The 10,585-nt window shown below is 51.3% G+C and overlaps 5 protein-coding genes across 5 annotated transcripts; 3 read left to right on the top strand and 2 right to left on the bottom strand.

Moving 5' to 3' along the window:
* Positions 1–950: 950 nt before the first annotated feature.
* PV06_08876 (uncharacterized protein) lies at positions 951–1,847 on the top strand (the record flags this gene model as incomplete). The annotated part of the gene is made up of 2 exons (XM_016410258.1): positions 951–1,744; positions 1,835–1,847. The coding sequence occupies 2 exons, from the start codon at positions 951–953 to the stop codon at positions 1,845–1,847; spliced, it is 807 nt and encodes a 268-aa protein (XP_016259280.1).
* Positions 1,848–2,009: 162 nt separating this feature from the next.
* Positions 2,010–3,838, top strand: PV06_08877 (uncharacterized protein). The gene has a single exon (XM_016410259.1). It carries the CDS (start codon positions 2,126–2,128, stop codon positions 3,773–3,775), a length of 1,650 nt encoding a protein of 549 aa, XP_016259281.1. The 5' UTR covers positions 2,010–2,125; the 3' UTR covers positions 3,776–3,838.
* Positions 3,839–3,968: 130 nt separating this feature from the next.
* On the bottom strand, positions 3,969–5,931 carry PV06_08878 (uncharacterized protein). The gene has a single exon (XM_016410260.1). It carries the CDS (start codon positions 5,832–5,834, stop codon positions 4,104–4,106), a length of 1,731 nt encoding a protein of 576 aa, XP_016259282.1. The 5' UTR covers positions 5,835–5,931; the 3' UTR covers positions 3,969–4,103.
* A 408-nt stretch (positions 5,932–6,339) lies between these two features.
* On the bottom strand, positions 6,340–7,221 carry PV06_08879 (uncharacterized protein; the record flags this gene model as incomplete). The annotated part of the gene is made up of 1 exon (XM_016410261.1): positions 6,340–7,221. The coding sequence occupies one exon, from the start codon at positions 7,219–7,221 to the stop codon at positions 6,340–6,342; it is 882 nt and encodes a 293-aa protein (XP_016259283.1).
* A 498-nt stretch (positions 7,222–7,719) lies between these two features.
* Positions 7,720–8,622, top strand: PV06_08880 (uncharacterized protein; the record flags this gene model as incomplete). The annotated part of the gene is made up of 1 exon (XM_016410262.1): positions 7,720–8,622. The coding sequence occupies exon 1, from the start codon at positions 7,825–7,827 to the stop codon at positions 8,620–8,622; it is 798 nt and encodes a 265-aa protein (XP_016259284.1). The 5' UTR covers positions 7,720–7,824.
* Positions 8,623–10,585: the final 1,963 nt, after the last annotated feature.

Consider the following 10,585-nt stretch of genomic DNA (forward strand, 5'->3'; position numbering starts at 1 on the left):
ACTGATGCATTCCATGATCATGCTCGCTTTCTGGATAGTCCGGTCGTGAAACACGGCATCAGACCAAGTACAGAGTTCAGCAAGGCCAAAGAATAGGGGGTCGGCATCCTGTCTCCAATATCAAAAGAACCAAACCTAGAAACGAAAAAAAGCGTGTATCGTACGGCTGAAGGGAAATGATCCGTCCTCGGTCTCCGTCCTCGTAGCAGGGAAAGATGATCCGTGGTCCCAGGTTAGGCCAAGCAGACCAGGTGGTGATGATCAGGCTGAAGCGAATCGAATCTCAAGGTGGATTCTTCGGGCCAGAATGAGGAAAGGGGGCCGCAGCTGAAGCGGCACATAAAGCCACAAACTCCAAGTCTCTTCCACGCTGAGTGCAATTGACTGGTACCTAATTCGCAAGCATTTGACTCTTTCGGAGATGCATTCGTCTCGATCGGTGGCTTTGCAATAGATGAAGACTAGGACTCTATGGCTGTGACGTTTGAACAACAGTCATGGCGCAAACGACTATCCTCATGTGCACAGTCTTTGCGACTTCGTGCGATCAAGGGCCGACGCCAAACATACGACCACAGTTACTCTTGAAAGATACCGTTAAAGACTATATATATGTAGGGTGGAAAAGCTCAAAATTAAAGGTCATGATTAAGATGGAAGGTGCAAAGAGTGTACGAGGAAAAGATACGACCTGTTCAACAATCCGCACGACCACTCAGCGAAGTGAAGAATCTCCCGGTCAATACCAATCGCACGCATCGTCCGGTGCAAGCATCTATGTATATAGATGTTTCCTGGTTGATGTTGAAAATAGGGAACACTCACCCATCCCATCTTGACATGCCACCGCCGAAGCCCACTGTCGTAGTAAGTGTCTGAAATCTCCCTTCACACGGCTCCGAGAAACATCTGGCGAGCCTCCTATGTCCCTTTAATGATCGGATACTAACATGGCGAAGGTGGTGCCTGGCGAGTGGCATGAACCAGCACATTTCGAGCCTCTTGCAACTGCTTTACGAGCAAAGGAGTACAAGGTCATCTTGGTCCGGTTACCGAGCCTCCTCTCCTCCAGACCCAACCAGCCTGTAACCGACGCAGTCATTGAGGACGTTGAGGCTATCAAGTCCACTGCTGGCCGCGAGCTGAACGATTATCCCGACTATGACATTGTCATTCTGACCCATTCATATAGCTCTATCCCTGGTTCGGCCGCCTGCCAGGATCTCGACAAGCTCTCACGTCGCGCAGCTGGGTACACGAATGGCATTGCGGGATTGTTGACCATCTCCGGTTTACTGATTCCAGCAGGAATGTCGGTTCTGGACTGCACAGGGGGCCACATCCCGCCTTCCATAAAGGTCTGGCATTCGACTTACTCTGATGGACGTCAATACGAAGTCAGCAAGCCAGCCACTCCTCCTGGTGCAATCGAGCTCTTGTACCACGACCTACCGGTCAGCGCCGCTCAGCGATGGGCCTCGATGCTCAAAACGCATCTTTTCGAGGGCTATCGGACCCCCGTGTCATTCGCCGGACACCTTATGGTCCCAACCTACTATCTGATGTGCAAGAATGATCTCATGTTGACTCTGGAGGCGCAGAGGCTCATCGTGGAAGCGGCAAACAAGGAAATGCCGGCTGGGAAACAGGTCAGAGTGACGATGATGGACTCAGGGCATTGTCCGTTCTTGAGTCGATCCGAGGAAACGGCGGATTGGATCAGGCGTTGTGCAGGGGAAATGTTGTGAGTCGGAAGGAGGATAGATACCGCACAGAGGCTTTGTCTCTTGTTACGTGAACCCAACGGGAACGGGTAGTGTTGAGCTTCCTACAGCAAGCGGCTATAGCCTACATTGCCCTGGTGGCAAGGAATGTTATAGCTCTAAGATGTGGATGGTTTTCTCCCCGAGAAGAAGGGAGAGGAAGAGGAAGAGTGGGGGAGAAAACGCCCCTCTGCGATAATTGCCCGAAGTCGCTTTCCCCAATTCTAAAGACTCGTAAAAGTACAAACTGCCTCAAGTCACTCATTCTATTTCCATTCTCTCGGTTCTTTTGTTAGCGTTCCACTTGCTGTGTCCTCATCTTCCACACTTCCCCTGCCTCGCTTTGGTCGCCCAGACGCAACATGGCTGTGCCAACGACATCAAGGAGCGTTACTCGTGCTCTGCGCCAACTGAAAAAGCCTTCAATCCCTCGGGCGCGACAACCACAATGCGCCCGAACGCTCTACGAACCCATACGCAGTTTCACCAGCACCTCCCGGCGGCGAGAGGACACCGCAGAGCCGCAACACAATGTAAAGTACACGACAGACATGTACAACATCAAGCGTGACTCGAGGTTCGCCGAGATCACCCCGGACCATGTCCAGTTCTTCAAATCCGCACTTGGCGACGACGCAGCCGTGATCGACGGTGTAACCAAAGACGCTACAGATGACCTTGAAGCGTTCAACCGAGACTGGATGAAGAAATACAGAGGACACACGAAGCTGGTGTTGAAGCCGAAGAGCACGGAAGAAGTGAGCAAGGTGCTGAAATACTGCAACGAGAACAAACTGGCCGTTGTGCCGCAAGGAGGTAACTCCGGCCTGGTGGGAGGAAGCGTGCCTGTCTTTGACGAGATTGTCATCTCGCTAGCACGCATGAACCAGATCCGCAGCTTCGACGACGTGAGTGGGATCTTGGTCGTGGACGGAGGTGTCATCCTCGAGGTGACGGACAACTTCCTGGCTCAGCATAACCACCTGTTCCCTCTGGACCTGGGAGCAAAAGGATCATGCCATATCGGTGGTAACGTAGCCACGAATGCTGGAGGTCTGAGGCTGTTGCGGTACGGCTCTTTGCACGGCAACGTCCTTGGCCTTGAAGCTGTGCTTCCCGACGGTACCATCGTCGACGACCTTTCCAAGTTACGGAAGAACAATACCGGCTACGACATGAAACAACTGTTCATCGGCGGAGAAGGTACCATCGGCATCATCACGGGTGTCTCGGTGCAATGCCCGCAACGGTCCAAAGCCGTCAACGTCGCCTACTTTGGCCTCCCGTCCTTTGAACACGTCCAAAAGGCATTCAAGGAGGCCAAGGTCCAGCTCGGCGAGATCTTGTCGGCGTTTGAGTTGATGGATTCGCAAAGTCAAGATTTCGTCCACAAGGTCACCGGCAACAAGAGACCCCTCGAGGGCGACCACCCTTTCTACTGCCTGATCGAAACCAGCGGGTCCAACGCCGAGCACGACAACGAGAAGCTGGAAAAGTTCCTGGAGCACGTCATGGGCGAGGAGATTGTGTCCGACGGCGTTTTGGCCCAGGACGAGACCCAGGTCCGCGCACTGTGGGGCTGGCGGGAGGGCATCACCGAGGCCATCGGACACTTTGGCGGCACGTACAAGTACGACGTGTCGATACCGCTCGCCGAGCTCTACAAGCTGGTCGAGGACACGAGGGAACGACTGACCTCCAAGGGCCTGATCGGGGAGGACGACTCACACCCCGCGATCGGCGTCGTCGGGTACGGTCACATGGGCGACTCGAACCTCCATCTCAACGTCCCCGTGCGGAGGTACACCAAGGAGGTCGAGGAGGCCATCGAGCCCTGGGTGTACGAGTGGATCCAGAAGAGAAACGGCAGCATCAGCGCCGAGCACGGCCTCGGGATCGCGAAGAAGAAGTACATCGGGTACAGTCGCAGCGAGACCATGCTTGGGTTGATGAAGCAGATCAAGAATCTGTATGACCCGAACGGCATCATGAATCCGTACAAATACATATAGATAGAAAAGCGTGGTGTATATATCTTCGCCAAAGATCGTTAATAACAAAAATTACCCCTCGACATCTTGACATTTATATTTTTGGAAAAGATACGTTAAAGCTACGAAGAAGGTAGAAAAAAGGTTGTCTTTTGTAGGCTTTTGTGCTTCTTTGAATCGTATCAATTAATTTTCATCTTGTACAGACGGATAGGCGGGCGGACATTACGGAGCCACATGATTCATTCTCCGTGCAAGTTCAACATCCTGCCAAAAAAGTACGAGAGATGTATCTATACTCCAGATGGGAGGTCAAGCACGACTTGCACAACTCGCACAGCTCAGGGTTTCACCATCGTCCCTCCCTGGACTTTCCCTTGTCCTTGTCACGGTTCTTGCCACCACGATCGCGATCACGTTTCTTCCGATCGGTCTTGAGCTCACGCTCCTTTTCGCGTGGATCAATCACCACGAGTTCCTCTTCGTTTTTCTTCTTCCATGTCAAGTCCTTGCCGAGTCTGTCCTTGGCGAAACTCAACGTGTGACTGAGCCATTCCTTGTCGTCGTCGTCGTTTTCGGCGTCTGGGTTCTGTGCTGCACCCTCTTCGTCCCATTTCGAGCATGATTGACAATTTGCGATGAAGTGGAGGTCGCACAATTCTGCCTCCCCGTCATCGTTATCACTGTTTTGGTTGTCGTCATCATTAGCTGTGCTGACCACTTTTGTTTCTGAAACGTCATGAGCTTTCTCGCCGTTTGTTTTGTGTGACGATATCGGTTTTGATGATGCTGTAGATGATGAAGATTCTAGACGAGCTTTGAACGCATTGAGCATCTTGAGAGCGTTGGCGTCTTCTTTGGAGTTGGATTCACCTGGCCTAGGACGCTTACGGCCACGGGTACTGGTGGATGGGATCAAGGCTTCCAACGCCGACTTTTTGTGCGTCGTGTCAGTTGTCGTGGTCACCGTACCGCGGCGCATCGAGGCCTTGAGTGCGGCTATCTCAGCTTGCAAGTTTGCCGACGTCGAATTTTGGGACTTGGATGGCTGTTCTTCGTCTGGCGTGGGTGAGCGAGACGGCGATTCGGGGTCACGTAATGGTAATTGTGTCATCGGATCGTGGAATGATGGTTTTCGACGTTGCACTGGCGAGGCTGATTTCTTTGAGGATGGTTCGTGGGCCGGGCTTGCTTTACGTTTTTGCGGAACTGTACTCGGCGACGGTGAGCGCTTGGGTGTTGGTTTCGGTGCAGCTCCTGTCTTCTTTGGTATAGAATCGGCCTCTTCACTTGCATCGATCAATGCTGGATTGAATTTCGCCTTCTTGGGTCGGACGGCTACGTCTCCTCCATTGTCGTCGCCTTCATCACCTCCGAAACTGAGCAGGGTCTTTCCACCTTTCTTTTTGGGAACCTTCTTCTTTGTCGGTGCCTCAACGACACGGGCCGCGACCTTGTCCCTCTTGCGCATCTTCTGCCACGCGTCTCCTTTTGGCAACTCGAGGATTTCGACTCTGAGAATCTTTTCGGGGTATATGGGTCGTTCTGTACCCTCAACGAGCTCGCCTTCTGCAATCTTGACGATGTTGTATATACCCTCGCCTTCGACACGGCCGAACATGGTGCACTTGCCGTCCAGTTCCGCCCTGCAATCCCCCAGCGTGATGAAGAACTGGCTTCCATAACCTCCACCCTCGCCCGAGCCTTTTGCCATGCCCACCAGGCCTCTTCGATTGAATTTTAGCCTGCTGTGTATCTCATCTCCGAACCTGATCCTCTCGTCCTTTTCCCGGCCCATCACCCTGGCCCAGTCTTCATCGTAGCGCTCAAATTCTCGGTCTTCATAAATGTTCTGCCCGCCTTCGCCGGTGCCCGTCGGGTCGCCAGTCTGGATGACGAAGCCCGGTACGATGCGATGGAAGATGTTGTTGTTGTAGTCCTCGTCCAGGACATGTTGCAGGAAGTTCCGGCATGTCAGAGGCGTCTGGTTCGCGAAGAGGGAGAGCGTCAGAGGGCCGGCCGTGGTGTGAAGGAGGACGGACGCTGTTGGCGGAGGTTCCGTCGTGTAATGAGACGACATGCTTGTGACGTGGGGGGAGGTGGCGCTGCTGGCCAGTGTTCAAGTGATCTCTTTTTAATCCATGAGCGCCATTGGTCTCGCTGGTCAAGTATCCCAACAATGTTTTGCAGGTGACGATCTAAAATGTTCTCCTTGACGTCGATCTTGAAAAATCACAGTTCAGCCTGACACGTGATATGGGTTTGGGGTGCTGACTTTACAATGAACTTTTGACAGGTCAAACTAATTGCGTCCTGACTCAAAATCAAGGTGCTCGACTTACGCCTAGACGACAGCGCGCTAAACAAGTCATGATCAAGAATTGGGATTGTAACGAGTATTGCATCACCCGTTTAATCAAAGTCTGGGAGAACCAGTCAATTGGACTCCCGTTCTTCCTCCAATCGCGTGGATATGGAAGCCATGAAGACCACCAGAAGCGACCAGGTGGACATCAAGAGCGCGTCACGAAGAATCTCAGAGACATGTGTGCATAAATTTTGCTTCTCTTAACATCTACAAGTACTCAGTCCGCACTGATTGTGCTTGATCCACCACCCTCTAGTTCACTCAGTACTCTTGTTCCCACCACATTGCTCTGCGTGTCAAGGAAGATTGAAGCTATTATACTCAACCCGTTGTAAGGGGTATACGAGTATTCGAGTTCCTTGACGTTTTCGCCGTCAAAGACAGCACTTCTCTCTTCTCCAGTGAAAGTCATATCATGCCAATATGACCCAACGATTTCACTTCGGTAAACCGTCCCATCATTGTGAAGATACTGGTCGACTATGTTTCCCGCTTGATCCAAGATTCGGTTTTTGTGGGTGTTTCCCTGGTAGTTGTTGACTGAAAACAGAATGCCCTGGTCGAGGTTGAATGAACGAGCCGACAAGTCGCTGGAATCCGAGGTCGAGTCACCTCCGAGCCCTCCAACGGTGTCGTTCACCAATGTGCCGACATCTTGGCCCAAGGTTGCAATAATTGGGTTCAAGTCGATGGAGTTGAGTGTGTCGTTGATCATGAGAACCAGGTTTTCGAGCCTTGCCTCCAGTTCGACCTTGGCCGACACATTTTGAATGGTCAGCGCCACACGATTGATGCTCAAGTCGACACCAGCGTTGAATTGCAGCAACGAAAGAACTTGAGCATCAAGATTGATTTTTGCTGTCAGATTCGAAACTGTGATGTCGATCTCTCCGACGAATACACTGGCATTCAGATAGACATCCGGTGGCGTCACAGCAGTTCCGTTCGAAGTGTCGGTATTGTCGGTCTCGTACACTGTTGACTCGCCGTCGCCACTCACAGACAGTGAGTACCCAGTATAGCCATCCCCGGAGGATATCGTTTGCGAAGACGCAAGAGCCAACAATGTGGACAACACGAACAAGAGTATGGACAACATCACAAACTGGTACAGCACAACGTGCGATACTGTCTGGAGATGTTTGAGAAACGCCTGAAGAAAAAGATTTCAGGTCCAAAAATTGTTGCCAGTGACAGTTGCAAAATAACGAGAGCAGTGCGTCGACATGATAGTTGCCCGTCTTGAGCAAATCTAATTTCATCTGCATTACCGACAGGAGTTCATTCTATGCAGAACACCTGGTGTTCTTACAGACGAAGTGGGAGAACCCAGCAAAAAGCCTGGAATCTCACAGGGCTAGGTTAGGGGTGAGACGCCGCTAATCTCGGTTGACAGGGGTAAGGCTCGAACCGATGGTGAAGAAACCGGGGGATCTTCCACCAAACCTGTTTTTCGAACGGCTATGAGGATCATTGCAGACAAGCCTGAAGGCTATTTTGTTCTACCTGAAACACCTGCGGCAAAAAAGCTCCATCATGAAGAATGGACTTTTACCCTCGCCAGCGACCTTGTCTGCGAAATTGCATTGCGGAAATTGAGAAGTCGATGGCGAGCGGAGGGTAAATACCTTGGGCAGGAAAGAAGATCTTTCGCTCGTTGTCTTTCTTCTGTTCTACTCGAGACGCAGTTACTCCTTCCAACATGTTGTCCAGGTCAATATTTCAGGTCAGTCTGACCTTGTTGTCTGTATTGTTCTACGGCCAGAGTGTTTATGCACAAACCACAACGCCCTTCTCAAATACAACCACCACCAGGCCCCCAACCACAACGTCCGTACCAGCATCGACGGGGACTGTGCCTGACGTCTATCTGAATGTGCCCACACTATCTGTTGGGCGCATCGAGCTCGACGTCGAGGATCTCCGAGCAGACATCAACTTGAACGCCCAGGTGGCATCGCTGGTGACTCTGAACGCTGGTGTCGCATTGTCAATTCAAGAAGTCAACCTCACCATTTCGGATGTCGATGCCAACCTGGAACTCATCGTCCGACTTGGGCATTTGGTGGACATTGTCAACAGAGTATTCGAGTCCCTCGATCTCAATCCACTACTCATCTCTGCCATCAACAACGTCACTTCTTTGCTGGAACCTATCGTCGGAGCAGTCGACGGTTTGTTGGGGACAATCACTCAAGGAGGTACTAGTTTGTCCTTCCTCATCGACAATCTCGGGAACATTGTACAGGAGGTCGGAGGAGTGTCTACCATAGTGGGCGACTACCTCACCAACATGACCTACACCGGTCAAAGCAAATCATTATCCGGAGGTCTCACTGAGAAGACGTATTCTTATAGCCCACTCAACGCCCTGGTGGACATTGTCTTCAACACTGCCGGTCAAGTAGTACAGGCACAGGTGCAGAAGTCCACTGGCGGAAGCACAAGTACAACTGCTTCGGCGACGAGCTCAGCTCCGTCTTCGACCACGACGTCGTAGGCCAAGAGTATGCTCCTCGCAGATAATGCGCAGTACCTTATCATAATGCAAAATATGTTCTTGAACCATGATTCTGAATTTTTGGCTTTGGCTACTTGGGTGACTCTTGTGACACAGCACCGTTTTCATTGGCGATGGTCACCATTGCTACAGCTCGAGGACGCCGCGGGTTTGAATTCAATCCCAGTCAAATGTATGCTACTCAGCCACTTTGATCCCTCCCTTGGCGCAGAAAATGAGGCTTCATTCACCCACTACGCTGTGGTTGGCCAGCTTGTCTTCTGAGAGGCGCCTATTTCAGCCTGACTGCTCGCTCTTGCTCTGAGTTTCTCTCCTTCGCAGTCCCCAAGCTGTATCCATCTATAAGAGCAACCAGGCATTTAATTGTTCTCCATACGCCATGAGTTTCGGTTTTTCCATTGGTGATTTCCTTGCGCTTGTGCGACTGGTAGAAGGGACGAGGAAACGATTCAAGGGAGCGCCGGCTGAATATGCTGCGCTAGTTGATGAGTGCGGAGTTTCTCTTCCCACATCACCGGGATCGAGTATGCTAACTCAGCAAGAACACGCACTCTCCAGATTGTGATCAATGACCTCAAAGTCCAAATCGAAGATGATGACCATGAAGATTCGGTCAAGGCCAACTTACAGAGTGCCGCGACCAATTGTGAATCCGTCTTGGTCGATTTGAACGCCGTCATTGACTCTCACACCGAACTCGACACGGTGAATTCAACGACAACCAAACGAACGAGTCGCTTGTGGAAGCGTATGAAATGGGATCCTGCTGTGGCTTCCAAGCTCAGTCTACGACTAGTTTCGGCAACCCAGCTTCTGAAAGCTGTGCTTGATGGGTGAGTTGACGCTGGGAAGGTCTTCGCCTTGTTCACCTATTGACCATCCTCAGAACGCAGCTTAATAATATTGCACAAGGAGTGAAGACACTCGCAGTCGCCGCGGACGCTGCAGAAATCCGGGACATTGCTGATTGGGTTGCACCTGCGACTTACTCTGAATGGCAGAATGACTATTTCAGCAAAATACTGCCTGGTACCGGACAATGGATCCTTACCGATCCTTCGTATCGCGACTGGCGGAATGGAGACCTTGCAAATCTATTCTTTGATGGGCACCCCGGTGTTGGAAAGACTTTCCTTGCGTCGATGCTCATCGATGACTTGCAGACTTATACCTCACAGAGCGATACCCTGGCACTAGCATACTTCTACAGCAGCTTCAGGAGGCACGAAATCCAGTCACCAGTTGACATTATCAGCAGCCTCTTGAGGCAGCTTTTCCAGCACCAATCTGGGAAAGCTCATGCGGTCAGGGATATGTTCAACAAGTACAAAGGGATAGAAAAGCGTCCCGGCTGGACTGAACTGTGCCAAACTTTGGAAAGCACGCTGCGAGGGTCTCACACAGCATTTTTCGTGATCGACGCACTAGACGAATGTGAAGGCCCAAATGAAGAAGGCGGAAAACCGTGGCACCGTGTGTTCGAACTCTTGTTTCGTCTGCAAGCGGCCCTCAAACCCCAAGTCGGCATTCGCATCCTGGCAACGTTTCGGCCGTTCGTGACAATTGACGGCGTTCCCGAGAATCACAAACGCCAGCATATTGAGGCCAGTAGCCATGATCTGGAGACCTTTTGCCGAGCAACAATACCAAACATCACATGCATTGCTAAAAAACCAGAGCTACATCTACGGATCATACAAGAGGTCTGTGAGGGTGCTCAAGGAATGTACGCAAATGTCAGTTGTATCTCTGTGTCGTGGTACTAACCTAATTGCAGGTTTCTGCTCGCTAAATTGCACTGTGACACTTTATCCGCTAAGACAAAACCCAAAGACATCTTGAAAGCTCTCGATGAATTCAAGAAGACCGGAAATATTGGTGATACCCTCACCCGAGCATATGAAGACAGCTTACGAAGAATACAGTGTCAACCAGAAGAGCA

The sequence above is a fragment of the Exophiala oligosperma genome, assembly GCF_000835515.1.
Source record: "Exophiala oligosperma strain CBS 72588 unplaced genomic scaffold supercont1.9, whole genome shotgun sequence".
In the NCBI taxonomy this organism is placed as follows: Eukaryota; Fungi; Ascomycota; class Eurotiomycetes; order Chaetothyriales; family Herpotrichiellaceae; genus Exophiala; species Exophiala oligosperma.